This window comes from Pongo abelii, chromosome 5 (assembly GCF_028885655.2).
Source record: "Pongo abelii isolate AG06213 chromosome 5, NHGRI_mPonAbe1-v2.0_pri, whole genome shotgun sequence".
Taxonomy (NCBI): domain Eukaryota; kingdom Metazoa; phylum Chordata; class Mammalia; order Primates; family Hominidae; genus Pongo; species Pongo abelii.
In genome coordinates, this window is record NC_071990.2 from 56326321 (window position 1) to 56352268 (window position 25948).

The following is a 25948-nucleotide window of genomic DNA, read 5'->3' on the forward strand; positions in this document are numbered from 1 at the left end:
TTGTATAAACTTAATCTTTAGTTTGATTTTCTTTAGTTTGATTTTTTTGTCTTAGAATAAAATCATGAAAAACAAAATAAATATGTGGAGGTAAAAGTTGGTAAAACACAAAAATTCCTGAATATGATAAGAAGAACACTAGTACGCTATTGGTGGAAATGTAAATTAATACAACCATTTTTTTGAGGTTCCTCCCAAAAGTAAAAGTAGAGCTACCATATCATCAAGCAATCTCACTACTGGGTATATATCCAAAACAAAGGAAATCAATAAGTTGAAGATATATCTGCACTCCCATATTGATTGCAGCACTATTCACAAGATACAGAAGCAACATAAGTGTCCATCAATGTATGAATGGATAAAGAAAATGTAGTACATATACACAACAGCTTATTATTCAGCCATAAAAAGAATGAAATTGGCCTGGCACGGTGGCTCACACCTGTAATCCCAGCACTTTGGGAGGCCAAAGCGGGCAGATCACGAGGTCAGGAGATCGAGACCATTCTGGCTAACATGGTGAAACCCCGTCTGTACTAAAAATACAAAAAATTAGCCAGGGGTGGTGGCGGGCGCCTGTAGTCCCAGCTACTCAGGAGGCTGAGGCAGGAGAATGGCGTGAACCCAGGAGGTGGAGCTTGCAGTGAGCGAGATGGTGCCACTGCACTCCAGCCTGGGCAACAGAGCAAGACTCTGTCTCAAAAAAAAAAAAAAAAAAGTCAATTAGAGCAACATGGATGAAACTGGAAGATGTTAAGTGAGATAAGCCAGGCACAGAGAGACAAATATCCCATGTTCTTAGTCATATGTGTAAGCTAAAAAAAAAAAAAAAAAAAAAAAAAAAAATTGATCTCATGAAGATAGAGAGTAGAATGGTCGTTACCAAAAGCTGGGAACGGTAGCAGAAAGAGGGGATGAAGAACAATTGGTTAACAAATACAAAAATACAGCTTTTTAAAAAACTTATAGAAGAAATCAGTTGTAGTGTTCGATAATAGCAGAGTATGGTTACAATGGTTAGCAATAATTAATCCTATATTTCAAAATAACTAAAGACAAGATTAGGAATGTTCCCAATGTAAAGAAATGATAAATATTTGATGTGATAGATATCATAATTACCCTGATTTGATCATTACACATTGTATACATCTATCAAAATATTGCATGTACCCCATGAATATGTATAATTATTATGTATCAATAAAAACAAATTCCAGAAATCTGCATGGACTGTCAAAGCTCTGCATACTAGCTCCTGAAAAAAACAAATAAATAAACATGGGATAGACTTGCTGTGAACTGGACAAAGACAATCCAGTCCAAAAACCTTCATATACCATTTTTTTTCTTCAGAACATAGTATTAGTTTCTTAAAGGGATGAAACACAGATATAGCTATAAAAGCAAAGAAAAATCAGAAATAAAACTTAACATTTAACCATGACAACAGCATAAATGAGCTAAATATGATGATATGCTGCTGTTTCAAAGCAAAAGAGGAGATGTTAGTTTTTTCACTCTTATTTCCCAAAGAGAAAAACGGAAAAAGGAAGTTGACACCTAAAGCATCAGGACAGAAGACCTTAATTTATTTATAAAAATTTAAAATGATAAATGAATGAAGGTACAAGAGTTGAAAAAGCAGGAATGCTGCCACCATAATGTGAATTTTGATATGACCTTGGGGGCAGAAAAATTCAGGATAAGCCCAAAAATAAATAACAATCCTACCCAAAGATAAGGGGCTTTAAAATGCTATTGTTGCTCTAGCTTAATCATTGTCTTCTATACCCAGTTAATTATTCACTTGCATTTACACACAAGCCAGTAGTAAGTACTGTTGTTTATTTTGTAGATATATTAACACAATTTTGTGTTTGTGTAGGTACCAATGTGTGACGCAAAACACCACAAAATAACTCTCTAATGTGTTTGCATAACTCTGCTCAGCAAAGTATCCATGTGGATCATGTAATTAACATCCTCACTTTAGAGCTCCTTGACATAAAAATCTATCCACAAACCTGAATTTTCTAGACACCTCTAAATGACAGTTCCCTGATGTCTCCAGCTCACTATTTCTACTTCTGACCTCACACTCAATGTTCACTATTTTTGTTAATAGGACCATCAGTCGGCCAGGCCAGAAAATTTAATAAGCTTCTTGATTTTCATTTTTTCCCCTCAGATCCTATATTAAGCAGATCCACAAAGCCTCATTAGTTGATCAATTTCACTATTTAATCTAGGTATCCTGTTGGAAGCCCTTTGCACTCTTAGTTGCCTCATACTTCCTCGATGTCCTCTTCTGGTAACCTTTTCTAAAATAACACTTTATCCCTGCTCCTCTTTGACATCTCTGATTTTTTTTTGGCTTATTTTATGGAATTTCTTTTTCTCCTCCGCCTGTACGTACAGTGTTGATGTTCCCCAAGGAGGCTCCATCTTATATTTTTTCTTTCTTTGTTTCCTGTGGCATTTGGTCAGCCTCATCCTACATCTAACAATTTGGCTTATAGCCATATCTTTTCCCTACACATTCCACTTACTCTCAACACTCCCCTCTCCAGAGTCCTGGGTTATCCACCCTCTTCAAACCCCTGCTGGCCTTATCCAGTGTGTTTTGGTTCCTACATCTCTCTCTCCAATCTATGATCTTCATTGCTTGGAGTATTACACTAGACCCTAATCATTATTTGAGTTTTCTGTCTCCACCCTTGGCATTCCATTCTGCACTCTGTGGCCAAAATTAACTTTTTAAAATGCATATCTGGTTATGATTCTTCTTTTTCCAATTGCCTATGCGAAGACATCACTGCTCCTTATAATCACATACCCTACTCTTTATGATTTGGCCCCTTAATAATCTCCTAGCTGATATCACATTCCTCTCACATAAAAATACATGCATACCCCACCCATTTGACAATGATCCATGACTCTACAACTGTAGAGCCATTTCATTTCTACAACCTGAAATGGTTTCATCCATGTCTGTTAATTCTGGAAAATGTCTATTTATTCTCAGATAAGTCCCTCATGCAGTATTTTGGGCCACATAGTTAATATAGTGCATAGCATATAGTTATATAGCATATAATGCTGTGCCTGGCATATAATGGGAGTTTATTTGATATTGAATAAATATTATTTATAAGAAATTATACCCAGATATATTCTTCCTGTGGATTTTTCCTAGAGAGAAATTTAACAACAGACACAATGCCTTAATGTCTACTGGCAAGTCTTTTTTAAAGTGTGTAGTTAATTGCTAATATAGATTAGCCAAATTAGGTTAAAGACTCTAAAATTTCTCTTGCTTCTAAAGTCTCAAAAGATAAGAAATCCTGTGACCACAGGTATGAGTACTTGTAAGAGAGAGTGTGAACTTCTAGTTTTCTCTGATGTAAGAGTCTGAACTCCTTGTGTACCAGTTCTATAAAACCAATTATAAGGTTCAACACTTAATGAGCATTTGCCATGTACCACTATTTTAAATTAGTTATATATAATAACTCATTTAATCCTCACAACTCATGTAATCCTGCTCTGCAAGGCAGGTATAATTAACATTCCCACTTTATACATGAGGAAACAGTCAGAGGGAGGTAACATCTCTTGTGCAAGATTATACAACTAGCAAGTAGTGAAGTCAGTATTAGATATTAAATGATGGATAGATGGTAGATAAATGTATAGATAGAGAGAGCTAGCTAACAACATATTATATGCATCAACATACTTGTTTCAGGAGGGTTTTCCAGAATTTTTCATGATTCAGGGCAGAGATAGCAACTTTTAATATTAGTTACTGTCATAATTACGTGGATTAGAAATATTCTCACTTGTGCAGCATTGCAGGATTTTCAGTACAGCATTTATTTTGAGAGTGCCAACTTGGAAAAAAAGCAAAATGTCTTTTTGGAGTGGCATGATCAAATAAATTGATGCCAATACTAAGTTGCAACAGTTGAAAAGAATTAGCTCACATTATTTGAAATATGGCTAAATATTGTTTATAAAACCTGTAAAATATATAATTCATGTAATTAAAAGCATATAACAAAAATATATTCTTTCAAAAGAGATGAGAGAGAGGTTTGTACCATGTTGATATCAGCATATTAAGGTAATCTATTATGTATGGATTAGGTAAACAGGGGAGAACTTTAGCTTTATTTATGATTTTATTATTTCTAAACACTAAAACAGTGTACTAATTATATAATATAAAACATTCAATGGAAATAACTTCAATGAATTATTTTCTTGTTTTGACTAATATCTGTTGTTCCAAGAGGCATAAATTTACATTGTATTTATTAGGCAAGAGATAGTGCCTATCAAATTTGAGAACAAGAATAGAATGTTTCAATTTTAGTAACTATGCATTTTATCTGATTTACAATGCTTTGACTTAAGATTTTTTTAATTGATGATGGTTTGAAAGCAATACACATTCATTAGAAATCATACTATGAGTACCCACACAACCATTCTGTTTTTCACTTTCAGTAGAGTGTCTAATAAATTACATAAGACATTCAAAACTTAATTATGAAATAGGCCTTGTTTTAGATGAGTTTGCCCAACTGTAGGCTAATGTAAATGTTATGGGCATGTGTAAGGGAGGCTAGGCTAAGCTATGATATTTGAGCTTATGGTACTGCAAACTTTATTTGGGTTTATTGGGATATAACCCCATTGTAAGCTGAAGAGCACCTGTATACCAAAGACTTGCCCTACGAAATCACCATGGATGTAGGCAGGGCCACTACATGATTGGATTATTTTTCAAAGATTCTCAGTATCCAGCATACAATAAGCAACCTTTCTTAGCAGTTCTGTAATAATCCAGGACTTGCCATTTGCCCTGTTAATTCTTTTGGATTCTTCATACAGGCATATGTCAGAGACATTTACTGGGGAGATATTGTGAATTTAGTTCCAGACCACTGCAATGAAGTGAACATCACAATAAAGTGAGTGTCACAATATTTTTTGATTTCCCAGTGCATGGAAAAGTTATGGTTACATTATACTACAGTCTATTAAGTGGCAATTGGATTATATCTTTAAAAATGTACATACCTTAGTTAAAAATAATCTATTGGTTAAAAAAAGCTAGTGATTATCTGAGTCTTCAGCAAGTTGTAATCCTTTTGCTAGTAAAGGGTCTTGCCTCAATTTTGATACCTGCTGACTGATCAGGTTGATGATTGCTGAAGGTTGATGTGGCTGTGGCAATTTCTTAAAAGGCAACAATAAAATTTGTCACATTGATTGACTCTTCCTTTCACAAAGATTCTTTGTAGTGTGCAAGGCTGTTTGATAGCACTTTACTTTGCGAAGGTCTTCTTTTAAAATTGGAGTCCATCCTCTCAAATCCTGCCTCTACTCTAGTAAATAAACTTATTTAAAATGCTAAATCCTTTGTTGTCATTACAATTGCATTCACAGTATCTTCACCAGGAAGATTTTATATCCAGAAACCACTTTTTTTGCTCAACCATAAGAAGCAACTCTTCATTCATTCAAGTTTTATTATGAGATTGCAGCAATCCAGTCATATATTCAGGTTCCACTTGTAATTCAAGTTCTCTTGCTATTTCTACCACATCTGTAATGATTTCCTCCACTGAAGTCTTGAACCCATCAAAGTCATCCAGGAGGTAGGAATCAACTTCTTCCAAACCCTTGTTAATGTTGCTATTTTAACCCCTCATAAATCATGGATGTTCTTAAATGGCATCTAGAATGGTGAATCCTTTCCAGAAGGTTGTCTAGATCCTTCAGGGGAATCACTATTTATGGAAGCTATAGCATTACAAAATAAATCTTTAAAATAATAAAACTTGAAAGTCAAAACTACTCCTTCATCCATGGGCAGCGGAATGGATGTTGTGCTAGCAAGCATGATAAAAACCATTAGTCTACTCGTATATCTCCATCAGAGCTCTTGGGTGATCAAGTACATTGTCAATGGGCAGTAATATTTTCAAAGGAATCTTTTTTCTGGACAATAGGTCTCAACAGTGTGCCTGAAATAGTTAGTAAACCATGCTATCAACAGATGCACTGTTCATCCAGGTTTTGTTGTTCCATTTGCAGAGCCCAGGAAGAGTAGATTAAGCATGATACTTAGGGGTCCAAGGATTTTCAGAATGGTAAATGAGCATTGTCTTCAACTTAATCTCACCAGGTATATTAGCCCATAACGAGACAGTCAGACTGTCAGAAGATTTGAAGCCAGCCATTGACTCCTCTGTAGTTATGAAAGTCCTACATAACATCTTCTTCCAATAAGGCTTCTTAATCTACATTAAAAATCTGTGGTTCAGTGTAGCTACCTTCATCAGTGATCTTAGATAGATCTCCTGGATAACTTGCTATAGCTTCTTCATCAATACTTGCTGTTTCACCTTGCACTTTTTTACTATGGAGACAGCTTCTTTCCTTAAACCTCATGAACCAATATCTGCTACTTTCAGACTTTTCTTCTGCAGCTTCTTCAGCTCTCTCAGCCTTCATAGAATTGAGGAGAATCAGGGCTTTGCTCTGAATAAGGCTTTGGTACAAGAGAATGTTGTGGGTGGTTTAATCTTCCATCCAGACCACTCAAACTTTCTCCACATCAGCAGGAAAAGGATTTCGCTTTCTTATCATTATTGTATTGATGAAGTCATACTTATAATTTTCTTCAAGTACTCTTCCTTTGCAGTCACAACTTGACAACTGTTTGTTTGGCACAAGAGGCCTAGCTTTTAATCTATCTGGACTTTCAACATGCCTTCCTTAATAAGCATAATCATTACTAGCTTTTGATTTAAAGTGAGAGATGTGCAAATCTTCCTTTCATCTGAACGCCCTTAGGCCATTGTCGGGTACTAACTGAACTTATTTCAATATTGTGTCTCAGGGAATAGGGAACCCAAGAAAAGGGAAACAGATGGGGTAATGACCGATCGTTGGAGCAATCAGAACACACACAACGTTTACTTCCCATCTTATATGGGTAAAGTTTGTGGTGCCACAAAACAATTACCAATAAATATCAAAGATCACTGTAACATAAACCATAACAAATATAGTAATAACAGTAAAATTTTGAAATATTGCAAAAATTACCAAAATGTGATACAGAGAAACCAAGTGAGCAAATGCTGTTGGAAAAAATGTCACCAATAGACTTGCTTAATGCAGGACTGCCACAAAACTTCAGTTTGTAAAAAAACACATTATCTTTGAAACACAATAAAGCAAAGTGCAATAAAACATGGTATGCCTGTACTCTATTCTTTTCAACACTGAATATACTCCTTCAAGCAGCATCATGTTCTGGAGGTTTTTAAAAAAATCTTATCCACCTCCTAGTGCCTTTATATCTTCAAGGATAGCTAGCTTGGAATTTAGCCATTGGCTCCATTTTCTTTCCTCTCATACACAAATTCAAAGAAATACCCTTTGCACTGCCTCAACATGAAACAGGAAATATCTTCCACAATGTGTCTGTTCAAGCATCTTGCCAAAAACCTAAAGAGGAACAAGCAGTGCCGGGCAGTTTCTGCAGGAAACCTGGAAGTAATGGTTCTATATACCTTTACCTGAAAAACAAAGTTAGGTTTTCCTATGCTGTCAACATGTTAATTTACTCAAGAAGTATTTTGGGGACTCCTATTTTGTGCTGGTTTCTGTTCTAAGCTCTCCTACAGGAATATGGAAGAAAAAAAGAACATCGGGAAGTCAGAAGGAAGAATCGTTGAAGTAGAAAAGAAATGTGATAAAGATAGCAGAAATGACTTGGGTTTTAATTCTTCTGTACTAATGGAGATTTTCAACATTTGACAATATGCTTTGCAAAAAACCCAGCAATCAGGCAAACATGCAATACAACTTTCCTCCCTAACTCCATCCCCACCCCACCCCTTCTTATCCATAGAGCCTTTGCACAATATCTTATTGTAAAATCTTGTTACTATTACAACTTTGTTATTTATATTTGGATAATTTTTAAATTTCACTGGCATTTCAAGTCTCCGCAGTATCAAATTTTCTGTTTATATTAGCATTCCCTTTCCTTAAAGCCCTGTCTTTTAGACCAAATCCTATGAGGATTTTCCCAGACTGCTTGATTACTACCTATTGAAAGGTTAAGTCTTATAGACACAACCAGCTACTTTCTTTCTTCTTCTTATCAAAATATGAACACACTCCAAAACCATTTACCACATATTTCACAGAAATTGTTGCCAATGACAAAATTTGAAAAAGAAAATACTGGTCTATATTAGAATAATTTTGTACTCTAAATGGTGTTAGGAAACTGGTGAAAAGTTACGTGATTTCTGCTCCATGTGTTTTATTCATCTCTGCTTATAGATGTACATTTGTTTCTTGTGGTTAGGAAGAGAAGATAAATAGAGTTAACCAATAGGGAAAAGGACTTTGATGATTTCAGTCACTGGAACACCTCTGCCAGGGTCATTATGAGCTCTAATAATAAGTATGTGACTTATACTTTTCCCTTTGTAATTTCCTCCAAAATTATTTACTATTCTATTTAAGGTTTAGCAAAACTTTTTCTTAATACAGTCTGCTACATTAAATTAAAAACATTTCAACCAAACTTAGAACCATTCTACATGAAAAGAAAAATATACAAGTTTGACAGCCTAGTATTTACCAGGAAGAAAAGGTCTTAGAAAGTTATTTTTCTCCACCTTTCATATTAAGTAATTACAACTTTTTGCCAAACTAAATATCTTGTGAAGATCTTTTAAAAATAGCGTTGTAATAAGGCACTAGTGTCATGCTTTACTAAAAGTGGTTAAATTTCTTTGTTGGAAAATTATTTTAAAACATCACCTTATAAGCAGCATTTAATTCAGTATAATGCAATTCCATACAGAAATCTTCCCTCCTGCTTCTGTTGCTTGACACACAAATAGGACTTCTTTCTAACATGATTCTCCTGGTGCCTACCCTTTAGGAAAAATCCAATGAATTCCACCTAGTAGTTTTATGGAGCGTCTCTGAGCAAATAAAAACAAATAAAGGTCGTCATCTATTTCTTATCTAAACACTCATGCATGTTTGAGTAATAAATAACTGCTGTATGACCTGTCATTTTCAAGTAACCTGGGAAAAATGAAGATTTTAGGAATAATGACAAAGACTGTTTGAAGTTAGAATTTCAATTTGCTAAAATAATATATATAGGAATCATGTATCTTTTGTTTATCAGTTCATCCATCATGCCTGGCAGAGTGCTATGCCTAAATTGGCCATTATCACAGAAGAATGCATATTTGACAAATAGATAAGTATGTGGTACAACATTGAGATGTTCCAGGATGAGTTCCCCCTTCAAATTTATTTTTATACACAAAATCAATTTTTCGACTAAAATAGCCACCATTTTCTTCTAACAGCTTACTGTTTGCATTCTGGACTAAACAAGGTACTTCTTGGTATAAATAATACGATTAAGCCACTACAAATTTTGGCAGTTAGATGCTTTCTGATCAATTGAAATTTGATCCCTCTATAATTAACAGATTAATTTGCAAAGACTGACATCAATTGTGCATTTGTAATATTTTGTTGAAAGATTGTGTGTGTGTGTGTGTGTAGACACACCTGAAGAAAATTATCTAGATAATGGTCCTCCAAATAATAAAAAGATAAATCCTATTTTAATCATTGTTTTCTTATGTCTTTCTCCTCCTAATATCAGAAAAATAAAACTGAGTAGCATAATTCACATGTATTGACTTAAGTACGAAAGAAAGGATTTTATGTTTAATTTACCTGGTTGACCATCCATTTTTGAGAGGTCCTGAGGAAGTTAGCTCAGCAAGTTGTGTAGCTCAGTTCTGGCTAGATTTTGTTGATTAGCCATTTCATAATTTTATTACTGTCATCTTGACTTTAATTTGAACTGAATATTTCAACATATGAAAGCAACTCATATGTATTTTAAAATAAATTACTGAGTGATTCACTGATGAAACATTCTGGGATGCTAGAAACATCACTGGAAGATTTAATGTACCATCCGAAGGTATATATAGAGGGTAAATTTATTGTGGCTACTTGATTTGCAGCATACGACCCCATAACTCTCTGTGCATAACTGCTGCTCGGGTTTATTCTTACCTCCAACACTGGACATTCTGGAGGAGTCCTGATGAGAGCTGGATTTATTGCGGTTTTGATTTTTTCGTTTGTTGGCTGCTCTCACGGATCGAAGAAGTACCTCACTCGCCTTGAAGAAGGCCACCATGAATGGTTGTTTTGACTGAGGTCCCTGTCTTCCCACAAGACCAGCAGATTTTACGTTGATACTGCGTCCTAGAACGTAATACAAAAGCACTTGGTTTATGAAAAAGAAAGAACAATTACCTGATGTGAATGAATTCTGAGGGTACTTTGAAAAGGGGAAAAGTTTTAAAACATTATCAGAATGCCTTCCTTACAGGCCAAGATTCTTATAAATATTGAGGCTTACTATTACAGACAATTATCCATCTATGGTGTTTCATCTTGCATCATTCTTCCACCACAGAACACCCTCCAGCTGCTTTCACTCACTGAGAGCTTCTCAGACCTTGAAGTCAGGAATACTATAAATTGGAAGATTTGACTACTCATTCGCCTGGAAATGTCCACATTAAATAACAATTTAAAAAAATATTAGCTATGGGCTCTTCGGCACTAAATGCCCTATAATTTTCCTTTAAGTTATAAAAGCCGAATACTTGGCAGGGTGTTTCTCCTTTCTCCAGCCTATTCGAAGCCTTTCAAGTGTTAATTAGTGCTGATAGCCTTTCCACCTTCACTTCTGGCCAGTGCCCAGCAACCTTTACTAAGCTGCACTACACTTAAAGTTCTTCACAAGTCATTCTGGAAGCCTAGTCTGGGGATGGAGGTCTGCTTTAAGCCGCAGTCATTAAAAGTAGTGGCAAAAACTGCAATTACCTTTGCACCAACCTGATAATTATCAATATGAAGTATTGTGAAATAAACATAGAAATTTTGGAATTCCTCCCCTTCTGAGTTTTGACACACCTAAATGTTTACTGAAAGGAATTCAGAAGAGGCAAACCAAGCCTGGAGACTCTCAGAAAGAAGAAAAAACAATCCAAGTGAGCTTCAAGACTCAAATTTGCCTATAAACTAGCCTGTGTCTCAGACCCTTATGAGTTCTTTGATGTGGTTATGTATCAGTGAAAAGGGACACAACAAGTACCTATATAGGAGTGAGTTAAAAATCAAGGTGCCCTAGAGATAAAGTTGATAAAGTACCTCTCCCATGTGGGTAGTAATAATAATACTTAAAACTATATCAAATCACTTTGGAGTGGTTGCTGTGCTAGGCATCTTTCTAAGTAGTTTCCATGCATTATTGAATTTGATTCCACAAATGCCCTGGAGTTAGGTATTAATAGTATCCTCTTTTAATAGTTTTTATTAGGCTCTTCTAATTTAAAATAATCACTGAAAATTATATTTTATATATATGTGAAAAAGAAAACCATTGATATCTGGTTCAATGAAAATCATTCAAAGATGATATTTAACCTTAAATTGTAAATTTCGTTAAGAATTACTTATATCTTATGCAAAGTTGCTACTCTAGATACAAAAGTTAGCAATCTTTTAAGAGTAATATATAATGTGGTTTGAAATATGTGCATGATTGACTCTGGCTTGCCCCATGAGAGATGTGCACGTTTTCTTAAAATATTTATTCAGTAAAGACTGTGGAGCAACCTCAGTCCATTATAAAACCTGACCCACCTTAGAAGAAAGGAAAGGAAAGCAAGTCCCCAAAATGGCATCAATGGCATTTTAGCAAATAAACCCTTGCTCTTAACAAAATTTATTTTGGCAGCATAAAAACTTTTGTGTATACTTCTATTGTGCAGAGAACGAGACCGTCAGAAAATGAGACCGTGTCATATGAGGCTGTGCAGCTGTTGAGAGGGACGGACACAGGGGTTCTTTAAATGTGGAGGTATTGGTTGAAAAAAAAAAAAAAGGCTGCATCAATTCAGACAGCATAGGTATCCTCCACAGTTGTCCTACAACCTACTGGGAAAAGTTGTCCAATTCCTACAAGTATTAAAATGGCCATCTGCCTCACAAATACCACTATACTCAGTTCTACAAGAGAAGGGACTTACAAATAATCAAAGCAGTAAACCTTAAACAAATAAGCATATAGATTTCTCTTTTAAATGCAAACTTACAGTGGCTCTATGCCAGAGTCTATATTTCTTAGAAAAACTCTATCACTGGCATAAATGAAAGAGGCAGTTTGATTTGTGGGCCGAGCAGTTTCCATTCTACTTCCACTGTAACAAATGTATTAATTCAGCTCAGACTTCCTCCTTCTGGCAGCCCTTTCACTGTAAAAAGAGAAATTAGAAGTTCCAGCCAAATACCATACCTTGAACTGACCCACTTCAATACATAAACACTTTTACAACATGTTTATTCAGGTGTAGCACTTGAAATTGGTTTAAGATGTTTCCAGTGACAGAGAGCTTAGCAAAAGAAAAAAAAAAAAAAGAACTGAGAAACTTAACTGTTATAGAATAGAATAACTAGCAATCTGTTCTTTAAATTTTTTCATTTTTTTTTCTGTCTTGGAGTACAACATGAAAAAGTATTTGTCGAAGCTTTTATTTTGATATTTTAATGAAGTGTTAATTTAACAGGAGCTAAATTTTAACTTGTATACATTGATGACTGCAGAAATCATTTTTAATATACGATCTTTCTAATACTGAAATAGGTTGCTGTGAGATGTTCATAAATGGAATACAATAAAATCAATTTTCCATTCATTACAACACACACTGACTCTTTTATAGTTAAATAAGCACTTAACAAGAAGTTCCAAGTTTCCTTTGGGTTGCCAGGGGGTTTCTTTTGTTATTATTCCAAAGACTTTCAATATTTTAATTTTTATCTGTGGAGAAATAATACGGCTCTGAAGATTTATGTTCTAAAAACTGTAAAGATGAGTGTATGTTACAAATACAGGTTTCTTGGGTTTTACAAAGGTGGATATTGTATGTGAAGCAAAGTACCCTCCAAACCAATGTGAACTCCCTTTAAAATAACTTTTAATATTATTAAGTTTCCTCTTGGTTTCCTTTTTACTTCAGCAATGGAGTGACTATTAAGATTCCATAAGTTAATGCTTGCTCAGTTACCCTTGGTCTTGAGCTACACCATAGATGCATTAACTATTTGACCTAGTCTTTCAGAAACAATACACTTATATTGATTATGTTGACTAAACCTTTTCAAAGACTGAATAGTTGTTTTAGTAGAAGTACTGATAGAAACCCAGACTACACTGCATGTATTAAAAAAAGTAAATTCTTTATAAAACTTTATTTGAACTTTTTAAGTGGTATTATTAAACATACAGTATGTTTTAGATATTGCAAATGTATAACTGAAGAAGCCTAACTAAAGAATTTTGATTTAGAAACACATTACCTTTACGTGTGTGTCTCACCATGGATTAAATTTTCAAAGCTGATTTTTGTTTTAGAGTAGTTTCTAGTTTAAAAATATACATAAAGATGAAGCATTGAATATACAGTGGAAATGAAAATGGGGGTGAGGTAACAAAAAGAACATTAAAATAAAGGATGGTAAGGATACCAGCTTGAGCCCAAGCTTAGTCACCTTAGGATTCAGACACATCCAGGCATAGCTAGAACAGTGATAGATTTGATTCACCAAGCATATATTTAAAGAAGATTGAGCAATTTTGTGGGCAAGAAGTCATCTTAAGAAAAAGATGAGCTGTAGTGATTTTTTTAAGTCTATAACTCAGAGTTACTTCTGGCACAGCTTCAATAGATGCATGTTTAACTCCTAGAAAGAAAGGGAATCAAAGAAAATCTAATACATCCCTTTTACCCAAAGTCTCTAAAATACTGGGAAGACAAGGTAGCACTACTTTGGAACTTAGTTAACAGACTGCGACACAAGTGGTGAACAAAGATTCTCTCTATATAAGAAGAATGGCTTCTGAGCAGTTCCACATTGGGTCGGGACGGCAGCAACAGAATGAGCCCCAAAATTATCTTCTGTATTATTCATCAGCATTGACTTCAAAGAGTAGTACCAGCTCAAAGCTGAGCGGAGCAGCAGCAATCTGACAACACTGGGAGTTTTAATGTGCATCAATAACTATACCAAAGCAAGAGACAATGCCAGTGATGGGATAAAGTGGCTCCAATTGCAAGAGAAAAATTCCCTTGTATGATATCCATGTCTTGATGTGGACACTGGAAAGAGGATAGGGATGTGATCTGCGAAATGGATGGGGCGGTAATAGGAGGTAAAAAGCTTGGTTGCTGGAAGCTGTTCAAGCTTAAACACACAAATGGGAGGGAAGAAGAGACAGCAGAGAGGAGATTGAAAGCGTTCTTGAAGGATGTGCCAACATTTCAGTGATCTTGCTGGTGGCAGTTAGACCCAAAGTAACATTGTTTATTCCCAATTATTTCAGGTTTTGGTGTCATATAACACTTGGATTATGAAATGAAAGTGGTAATGACTATAATTGTAGGCATCCAGAGTTTGTTATTGGCATAGATATTGTCTTTTTGGATTTACAAAAACAAAACAAAACAAAAAACAAACAAAAACATTGAATCTTTGCTAGTGAAAAGTTTTTTTAAGAAATATTTGTACCTTGTCCATCTTATTTTCTCCTCAAAATTATTGTATACGAATCATAAAGAAACAATCTGAGCAGCAAATATATGGGTATATTATTTTACAGTTTTATTAACTCAGTGAACAAAGATAGGATTGGACTGATATCTTCTAAGAAATTATTATTCTATTCATACAGAGATCAAGAAGGATGTAGATGAGGCTGGAGCTCTGAACTACTAAATTTTGTCATAATTGGGGCTGGAGAGTCAATCCTTCTAGATCTGCTACTCTAACCCAAATGACTTCATTTAAGTACTGAGGTCAGGGTATTGTGGTCACATTTGCCTAAGAACACAACTGAAACTATTTCAAATTTATAGTCACAGGGAAGGTAGACTGGCAAACCAAAACTCTATCCCAGACTCACTGGTTTTGTATTTCAGACCACTCCTTTTGGAAAATATGATTTTCAAAATGTTTATTTCTTTAAAAACAGAGTTATTGAAGGAGATTCTGACATAAAACAGCTCTTCAGACACATGTTGATGTTATAAGGATACGTGGTTCCAAATATGATCATTGAGTTTCCCTCTAGGATACACAGTTTGAAAAACATTCATTTGAGGATTTATCAGAATCTAAACGTTGATATCACTTTGAGATGTTAGCATACATTCCAGTTTGTTTTTTTCTCCTCTAAACCCACAGTAATTGACTGCTTAACCCAAAACACCTGTGATGGAACTTGTGCACAAATTATCTTTTCTTCATTTCAAAAAAGACTCTTGCAGTATCCATTATGGACTCCTTAGCAGTAGTCAAATCAGTGCATTGTCTCACATCCACACATCTATCTGATCTTCACCTGTTTTCAACCTGTGATTAAGTTTGATTCTGGTACTGTGAAATTATGGATTATATGACTCTAAATTATACTAGAATTCTACCCTTTTTAGAAACTGATCATTTAGAACGTACAGAATTCACCACCCAGCATACAGAATAAATCATTTTTATATCAGATTTTAAGGAATGTGGGGAAGATAGAATCTTGTCTACTTAATTTCTATATATACTGTATTTATTTAAGTATATTTCTATATATACTTAAATTTACTATAATCTTAAATTAAGTATACTGTAATCTAGCTACAATTTCAACTTTGTTATACTTTGATGAAAAATTTGCATCTTTTTTAGTTTTATTGTAAAAGCGCAGACCTGTTGCCAGACTTAAGTACACAGACTGCAAGTATCACAAACAGAAATTTAGCGTTCCTCCTTATTACTTTCTTGTTTTTCAAATGGTTTACATTGCTTTATAAATTCAAACAAAAATAAGGAAAAGTTGGGATTTTAAACTATTTTTTAAGTATTAAAATTTTCTTTTAACTGTAGAGAACAGGATAAGATTTTTGAGTGATTCTTCACAGTAATTCTGGGGTTCTGTTTAACAAATGAGGTTTGGTGTACAATACCTTTGCTGGACTTTTCTCATCTCTTCTTTTTACTGACATTTAAAAGAGTAATCTAAAAAAAAGCCACTTTGCCAATATTATATATTGATAATTATATATTATTGGTAATGTGTAAAAATCAAAGGAAGGGACAAATGTAATAATATGTACAAACAAGCATAGGATTCTGTGGCTCATAAGTAAAGGGGAAAAAAAAGACAGACTGGAAAAATGAAATCCAGGAAGGGCTATTAGTAGCAGTACCCTGACACACTGATAGGAACTATGAGTTGAGAGTTTTCTGTGGATAAGAAATGTGCTTATGGCCAGGCGTGGTGGCTCACGCCTGTAATCTCAGCACTTTGGGAGGCCGAGGCAGGCCAATCACGAGGTCAGGAGATCGAGACCATTCTGGTTATCTGGTTAACACGGTGAAACCCTGTCACTACTAAAAAAAAGAAAGAAATGAAGAAATGTGGTTACAACTCCTGGTAACATATAACAGTAGAAGAAATCCATTTTTCTATATGATTGGGGTGTGTTAGGGAAAAAAGAAGTTTAAAGGGGATAGAGATTTTTTAAAGTGTTGACATTCTTTCTAAAAATTTTGCAGAAGATACTGTCGTGGCCCACAGTTTGATAAAGTGACGGGGCTTAGAAAAGAAACGGGATATTTGGTCAGAAACATTGGCAGGATAACTAAAGTCATGCAGGGGGAGAAACACAAACCCTTGAGAACCCAAGCTCATGAGGCTCCAGGAAGTAGGGCCCGAGGACAGAGAAACTGAGAACTGTAAAGCAGCATGGCCAGAGGTTTGTGCCCAGTTGTGGAAGCTGTCCAGAATGCTGAAGTGTTTTATTGCATGGAGGGCAGGACTGAGGTGATGGAAAATGATTAGTTTCCTTCCATGGGACATCACTCTGAAATGAGGGGCTTGCTGTCTCGGGCATGACAAGCCCAACAAATGTGTTTTACTTGGTCCCTATTTTCAGACGCTAGAAATATGAATCTCACGCTAGGGATTGTAGTTTACCTCCACAAAAGCACTTACTTTTTAATAGCTCTTGTCTTTATATATAGCACCTTTCCCCTGAGGTCCTATGAACTTTACAGACATCATCTGTCACATGCCCCAGAAAGACTGGTTAGCAGTTGGTCTTATAGCCCTCATTTATTTTAAGAAAGCAGAAACATTCTTTTCACAAAACCATGAGAACAGTGAATTATTTTTCTTCTTTTTCTCCAGTTATTATGTGACTTTTTAAAATAAAAATTATACATATCTTAAATGAAAGAATCTTTTCCTTCAGAAGCCTGGGGGATTTTATTAAAACTATAGTGAAGCAGAATTTCAGCAGAAATCAACCAAAAACTTTAAAAACTCTGTGTTACAACATCAATGACAAAAAGCTTTTAGATGTCAAACACATTTTAGTTTGTTTCACAGCAGTGAAATTTTAGTATTCTACATTTTACCTATAGTGATTAAAGTGGTCTTTGAAACTTAGAGTAGTTACTTGGGAAACTTATTGAGTATCTAAAGGAGATACTCTTTTACCAGCTACTATATTATTCCAAAAATTTTTTTTTTTTTTGAGATGGAGTCTTGTTCTGTCGCCCAGGCTGGAGTGCAGTGATGTGATTTCGGCTCACTGCAACCTCAGCCTCCCAAGTTCAAGTGATTCTCCTCCTTCAGCCTCATGAGTAGCTAGGACTAGAGGCATGTGCCACCACGCCTGGTGAAGTTTTTGTATTTTTTTAGTAGGGACAGGGTTTCACCATGTTGGCCAGGCTGGTCTCGAACTCCTGACCACAGGTGATTCACCCACCTCGGCCTATCATACAGAAAATCGTATTTGTTAAATATTTGACTTTCCCTTTTGATTTGTACATGAACCTATCAAATGATCATAGGCTACTTCCAGGATCTTTGGATCAGTCTAGTACCAGCAAAATAGAAGAAAAATAAATTATTCGGCACCTAATAAAGAAAGTGGAAAAAAAAGTAAAATATATTTTCTAAAATATGTAGTAGAGAACTGATACTGAGATACCTAAGGTAATATGCCATAGTAACTACTTCTGTAGGAACACATTTTGAATGCTGCTACCACAAAGAAATAATAAATGTTTAAAATGATGGATATGATAATCACTTTGATTTGGTCATTATACTTTGTACATATGCATTGAAACACCACATTGTACCACAAAAATATGTGCAATATCGTTTCAATTATAAATAAAAAATAAATTTAAAAATGTGGAGTTTTAGTATTTGGGGCTTATTTTCTTCACACATGAAGGCTGATCATAAAGGATTCTTCTGAGTAAAAAGAAGCAGAATTTTTCTTCACCATTTTTTCATGTATCTGGCTACGGCCAGAAGGCCATCTAGCCTGCCCCACATAAGGGACGAGTTACAAGGTGAAATCTTACACCACCATGATTCCTTGCTGGCCCCGAGAGCAAAAGCATCCTGAACCATTTGCATGCAAAATAATAGCTGGTTTCCAAGAGTGTTTTCTTGTGCTCAGTCTAGGTCAGCAGTGTCGTCTGACCTCATAGCATAAGTAGAACTTCCATATTTCTATCAGTTGTGTTACTTCAGAGAAAAATAATGTGAAGAATGCTTCTATATATAAACATAACTGGTACCTGAGAACAATAAGAAGCATGTCTCAAAGGATCAGGGACATTGGGAATTGAAAAAGCCAATTCAACATTTCTGAAATTAAGAGAGAAGCAACAGCTGCCATGTATTGAAGACAAGTATTTTACCAGTTGATTTGTATATATCTTATTTACTCCTCACAGCAAAGCAACTGTTATCCTCTTAAAATAAGGCTCAAAAAAGAGTCAGATTTTTAACTCAGCCTTGTCACACTACTAAAGTAGTATGCTTTTCCCTCTAAGTACACAGTAGTCCACTTTTTAGAGATTGGTGGATACTTTCATCCTGGGTTTCTGTATAAATATTTTCACCTTGAGAAGAATGGAGGAAAAATAGCCTGTCAGTGGCATACATATTGTAGTTTTCAAGAATAATGTTATAGCTGCTTCTTTCGTTAAGTTCAGGATCAGACTTTCCTTAGTAAGTAAGTAGGAAGATGAAGACTCAATACTTCTTATTAGCCATAAGAAGGCAGGTGGCTTCCCCAGTTCCTATTCCACTCTAATTGAAACTTAGATTCAATTACTGTCATACCACAGAGAAATTTGAATACATTTTTAAGGAGTGGGGATATATAATTTAATTATCAAAGTAGTATTAGTCTAATCCAAATTTTGATTGCCACTTCCAATATATACTACTGGATTTGATGGTTAGATGCCTTTGTTTTTTGTTTGTTTGTTTCTGTTTTGGTTTTCCTCTCTCTCTTATAATCTTATTACCGGCATGCCAAAATTTAACTCTCAGCAGCATAGACACACAGTGGTTGCTCATGCCTTATAAGGATTAAAGGTTCTCTTTTCTTCCCACTTGTGCTCTCTGCTTAGGATACAAATACCAGCACTACTGCTAGTTTTGCAATATATCTTTGAGAGATATGTCAACAATAAGTTAAACTTAAGTAGAAAGAAAAGAAAAGAAAGAGTCAACTCTAGTGTATGATGACAATAAGTAGTATTTTATATTTTTCATGATCCTAAATTGATATTACCATGAAAATATTTACCCCATGGATCATTAGTTTAGCTACAGAGTCTAGAAGATAAAATATAACAAACAACAAAAACTAAAATATATTTCTGACTTTGGCACTTGTTCGGTAAGACTGGTGCTCCATAGTTACTGTTCTGAATTACGGAAAATCAAAAACAGAAATACAGATGTAGCCAAGCACTTCTGAACCCCTTTTCATTAAAAGAAACCTTAAAAATTAGTAAAATATATATTTCACCAGATAGTGAACCACAACTAACTCTTGTTTGTAACTGTTTACTTTAAATCAATAATTTTAAAACCTTTTTTCATATATGTCTTTTAGTTGTGATGCTGAACTTTGGATAAGCAAACTGTGTTAACCATATGGCTCTCATTCAAATATAAATAAACTAAACTAAAACAAAAGCTAAGACTTCCGAATTAAGTTATTGTGATCTGCCAGTGTAAGATGTTCTTAAGTGTGATCAAACCTGCAAGTCTCCACTTACAAATGTTACCTGCTTTGGGACTTGAAGAAGAGAACTGTTGTTTCTTAGTAACTAGACTATGCCAAATGTTTCACATATTATTCTTTTTAAAATGTTTACTGCTATGTAATTATCCTAAGAGGACATAACAAAGAGATGGAAGTCTTCAAAAGAAAAAAAGACTAGTTTTAAAATATTGTTTATACAATGTACATGATAAAACAGCAAAATTTAGCCTTTCAATTTATTATTGAATATATTCTATAATCAATAACTATAAAGAGAAATTATTTTCTGCCTATGAATCATCACACAAGACTAAATTAAGAAGAGGGGGTTTGTTATCAAGTTCTAAACAAAAAAATTAAATTTGACTAAATTACATGTTGAAGTGAATCATCAGCAGATGAAAAGTTTCTTTTTCTCCTTTCCTATTTATTAATTTATCAAATTAACTATAATTACACAAAGGGATAAAAAAACATTGAAGAGGTTGATTTAGAAAATAAAAAATGTGACAGAATTACTGTTACGTATTGTGGTCCACATCACAACTAAACTCCAGGCAGAAAATATAAAAACCCAAAAATAATTCCCAACAGATACAGCATATAAAAAAGAGGATATTTGTGTAGACAGAAAATAAGTTGATAAGAAGAATGTTTGAAAATACATGGAGTATATTTTATGAAAATTCTCTATGGCTAATAAGAGAATTAACGAGATCTTTGGTTGAACCAAGTAGAAATTTAACAGTGATCCATTATTTACGTTCAGTTACTCCTGCCATGAAAGACATTTTGCTCATTTGTATGCAGTGGGCAAATGACAAAAAAACTAAAGCATACAGGGAAGATTTATGTTCTCCGATGTGCTTTAAGACATTACGCAAGTTAGAAAACCCATGGGTCACAGCATACATGGGTTTGGAAAATTAACAAATACTGATTTCAGACCCCAAGGGAAATCTATGTCATATTTATTTTCAGTAGAAATCTAGTCATTTTTACCATAAATGTACAGGAATTCTCAATGGACACTTTTGCTAAACATTCACATTAAAATGACCAACATAGTTGTTTCTCTTAGCCACATCTTTTAAATATTTCTCCAAGGCTTGATTTCTTGCAAAAAAAAAAAAAATTCAGAAAGTAACACATGGCCATAGATAGTTTATGTTTTGATGTTTTTGAAATTTGATGAAAAAATTTGATAGAAGCAGAAGCCACTCTAAAATGTTATGGAAAAATTTAGATTGAGTTTTATGTTTTGCTATGATACTAAAACATTTAGTATGGCACTTAAAAAGAAAATACAATCCTGCTAAATGCTGTAAAAACAACTCTCTAGAAATCTTATTATATATTTTCAACTATGAATTTATATTTGATCCCTAACACAATTACTTGAGAATGTGTATATGCCTGGGTATTCCATGTCTACACACCCATGCACCTGCACAGAAAAACATGTCTAACTTTCTCGCTTCTCTTTACCAGTTTCTCCATCACTATTTTTATACAATATCTTAAGTTGGGGTTTGAATGTAACTATTTAATACCAGCCTCCTCTAAGACAATGCATTTCCATTCACTGTACCCTCTCTACATATAGTGTTTTTTTATACATGAATATAATGCTTAAAGTATAAATATATGCTTAAAGATTACAATTGGCTTACCATTCCATGATGCAGCAAGGTTGTAAGTGACTGTAGAAATTACCTGAAAATTTATATTATGCTGTATAATTCCTAGACAAGAAGTCAACTAAATAGTGAATTCTACAAGTCACATAGAGCTTATTCCTCACAGAACAAACAATTCTATGGCCATTGGCTTCCATTATTCAGGCTTTTTTTTTTTCCTTTGTAAAGAGCCCTCAGTTTGCCTTTTATGCACATTGATTTAACTTGTGGACTGTAGAGAAAAAGTTCAATTTTATTTATTAATTTCATTTCTTCAGGTACTGGAAGACAACTATTCTTCTGCTGTCTTTCTAATTTATTCTTAAATATTAATCCAGAAGTCAATATCTAATTATCCTTAAACATTAGACAATACATAAAGAACTACTTATTTATAACAATATTTATCTAGAGCAAATCATAAGTGTATATGTTCTTTTTTCCTTTCAGAACCTCCTGCAAGATATGTGATTCTTTCAGTTTCTTGGATATGGATACTCTCTCATTTATTTGTTTAAAACCAATTGTCATCACCATAAATTCAGCAAAAGGGGAGCCATATGGTTTTATGAACAAAAATGACTTAATTACTTCAAAAGATAAGATTCAGATAAGAGAAGGAAATATTATCAAATCTTAGAATGTTTAAAAGATCCTCAGATAAGTGGACATAATTCAACTTTTTGAACTTAGATAAATAATAATGAGAAACTGTAGTCAAAACAGCAGGAGAAAAAGAAAAATATCACCCTTGATCTTTGAATTTCTTCTGCTACTTATTAGCACTGTCAGCTGATATTCAGATTACCCAGCCATATAGATCATCTAACCTTTGACACAGATAAATTAAACCTCTGACAACACAGAGGCTTAATTTGGAGCTCTTTCCCTGAGGTAAAAACGTCTCTCTTAGGGATACGAAGAATAACACAACAGACTTAGCCAGATACTTCCATTTAAAAATAGCAGATTCTAGGACTTATTAAATTTAAGTAGATATTATATTAAGAACTCTGCATTTCTCACACAAATACACTTAAATTTTATAAACATAAAAGAATATTCAGTTGTAAATTATATCTTTGTTTAATATATAATCACATGTGGACTTTAGATACTGGAATATATGTTTCTAATTAGGAATATACTGCAATTCAAAAGATGTGGCAATTTTGGAAAAACTGATTTTAACAGAATACATTTAGGAAATATTACTGGATACTTTAATTTGGAAAAGAAATGTTATCAGTATGTTAAATTATTGTGCAGGTAGGAATGAAAAACAACCCAATGTTGAAGAAAAAAATGAATCCTGTTCTTTGTTAACATAGCTGTAACAGTTGTCAATTACTGGGAATGAACAACAACAACAAAAATTATCACAGGTTGAAAAGGAGAGAACACAGCAACATCCTGGGTAATGAAATATAAAATTACCCACTTTCAAGATAATTGTCCTGATAACAAAAGACTTTATTTGAAGTTTGCAGAATAATATTGGTGCAAATAAAAGAGGATTAAACTGTTGGTACTTTTAGAAAATCTCTGATTTTCTAAAATCTCAATCTCAAAATCTAAAATCTCAGCTTTCCAATCATTTTTTGGGAAATACCACTTATATGGTGGAGATTTTATGTGGTTTGCTATAAACATCAGCACAACATGTATTAGGGACCATTGGACCCTACTCTTTATCAAAGACTACTAATATTTATTTGATCTTGTGTTCTATGAACATTAAAATCCTGCTTGTAATTCAATTATCTTTGTAAGAATCCATTCTACTGTTTAACACTTACTAATAGGTTTCCTAACTCAAATACTAGTAATTTGTCCTGAGACATTTTTAAACAGGAGTTTTTTTATGCTAATGTTGGCCAGCCTTTAATAAATTAGCCCCATATATAATCCTATTGCATTACAAAAAGCTTGTTTCCCTTATTTTCATTGATTAAATTAGTAATCTCCAAAAATACGTTATTTTTCTAAGAACAAAATGGGTTCATTTCTATTGACTTCACACCCTAGATTGAAACAGGTTAAAAGTTTCTTACTAGTAATTATTTTATCAACCAATGTTATTAAACATGAGCTTAATAACATAACTGCCTATATACTCTGCTGTCAACTCAAAGTTTCAGAATATATATCAATCTGACCTTTTCCCTGTGGACTATCACTTGTGAATTTATCTAAAATGTATTTAAATCATCTGTAAAACCTCCACAATAAAAGAACTAGTCCCAAGTTAAAGGAGTGATAACCAGAGCTAATGTAAGTGAAAAGTCTGTGCAATCTCTAGTCCAATTTATCATACACAACTTTGTGCCCTACCATGTGCCAGCTACTATCATCTAATACAACTTCACACACCTTGTAAGGTAATTACTATCACACTCATTTTATTGATGCAATGGCTAAAATGGTAAATATTTTATCAGAGCCCAGATTTTAATCTAATTTTCCTAATGATTTCTTTTTAAAATGTTTATTTCCAGAATGCAGCTATCTGTTCATTTATCCTCCTAATTTAAATTAAATATCAAAACTTTAAATTCTAAGTTACTGTAAGCAATGAGTTTCTTTATTTTACATTTAGGTATCAGTTATCATATAATTTAATTTGACAGTGTAATACCTCTGAAATCTTTTTTTTTTCTTGATTTGGGTACAAAATTTAGTGAAACTTTAAACTCTCTGACTTTAAACCTAAAGTTTTACCTTGATGTGGTTGAAAATTATGCTATGACTTAGTTTTCAAAATGGCTCTTAGAGTCCTACTTCTAAAAAATAACCTTATAATGTTTCTTGGACATTAAACAAACAACATTTTGATGACTTGAATACAAATGAATCAGAAACATACGGATTGAATTTTTCTTGATGTATAAGCAAGTTTGAATAGAAAGAAAAAAAGTCACTGGCAAAATTCATTCTGAGTATTGCCAAACCGAAAATGTCTGAAAACATAGGGCTTTTTAAAAGACATTCTAATGAACCCCAAAATACTATCTTTGTTTTTCCATCTCTAAATTATTCTATAAACCCAAGTTTGAAAAAAAGAATTAATCTACTTGGAAGGCTTAAGCTATATAAAGCATCAAACAACGGAAAATTATAGTGTTTGGGGGGAAAACTCAAGTCTTTAAAGTTAGATTAAATTGCTATCTGTGTAATAAACTATGCGCATATGTGTGTAGGAAAAATCGTTACTGTAGATTTATTAGCAATGTTAATAAAGACCTAGTATGTCAGTTAATTAATGTATCATTATAATGTAGGGAACTGGAAATCTTACAGTAATTTAGGACAGATTTAAGCCTACTCATTTGCTATTAAAAACAAAAATAGAATTTATTTTATCATAGAGGTTTATTAACCACCATGAGAAAGTGCTTGAGAACTTTAAAACCAATTTTGTAAAACTGGATATAACATCTTGTCTGGAATGTCTAAATTTTGCCATTAAGAAGCAGCAATATATTTTTTCATTTGCTTGCTCATATGTTTGTATTATTTTGCTGAAACAAACATATGGAGCTCTGAGAATTATCTATTCAGCATGAAAAAATAATAAAATATTCTTGAACTCTCTTGCCAAATCCATTGCAGTTCATTTGTCAAATTTCTAAAAAGAGTATTTCATAAACTGACATAATTTCCACAGGCTCTCTGAGGAATCAAAATGCTACTTTTGATTTCAGCAGCCTTTTGATTCTCAAAATATATTTAGATCTTTTTGGTATCTTTTCTTCACAGGGCAGGCTAAACAAAATTTAATAATACACATCACTGACTTTCTCCTTTCCTTATGATTTAAACTATTTAATTTCTGTATTGTGGTTTACTCAACAAAATTCTGCTCCTATGTTACATTAAACTGATTTAGTTACTAATTCCAAAACTCACAGTTTGGAATGTCCTCTTAAGAGGAACATGTTCAGTGGCAAGTGAACTACAAGACCT

At 33.8% G+C, this 25948-nt stretch overlaps 1 protein-coding gene across 2 annotated transcripts in view; it reads right to left on the reverse strand.

Moving 5' to 3' along the window:
* Positions 1-25948, reverse strand: part of BMP5 (bone morphogenetic protein 5) — a 123727-nt gene that overhangs the window by 10180 nt on the left and 87599 nt on the right. For both annotated transcript variants that reach the window (XM_024248544.3, XM_002817024.6), the window contains exon 4: positions 10165-10359. In XM_024248544.3, coding sequence (XP_024104312.2) covers positions 10165-10359 — 195 coding nt within the window. The remainder of the gene's footprint in view (positions 1-10164; positions 10360-25948) is intronic.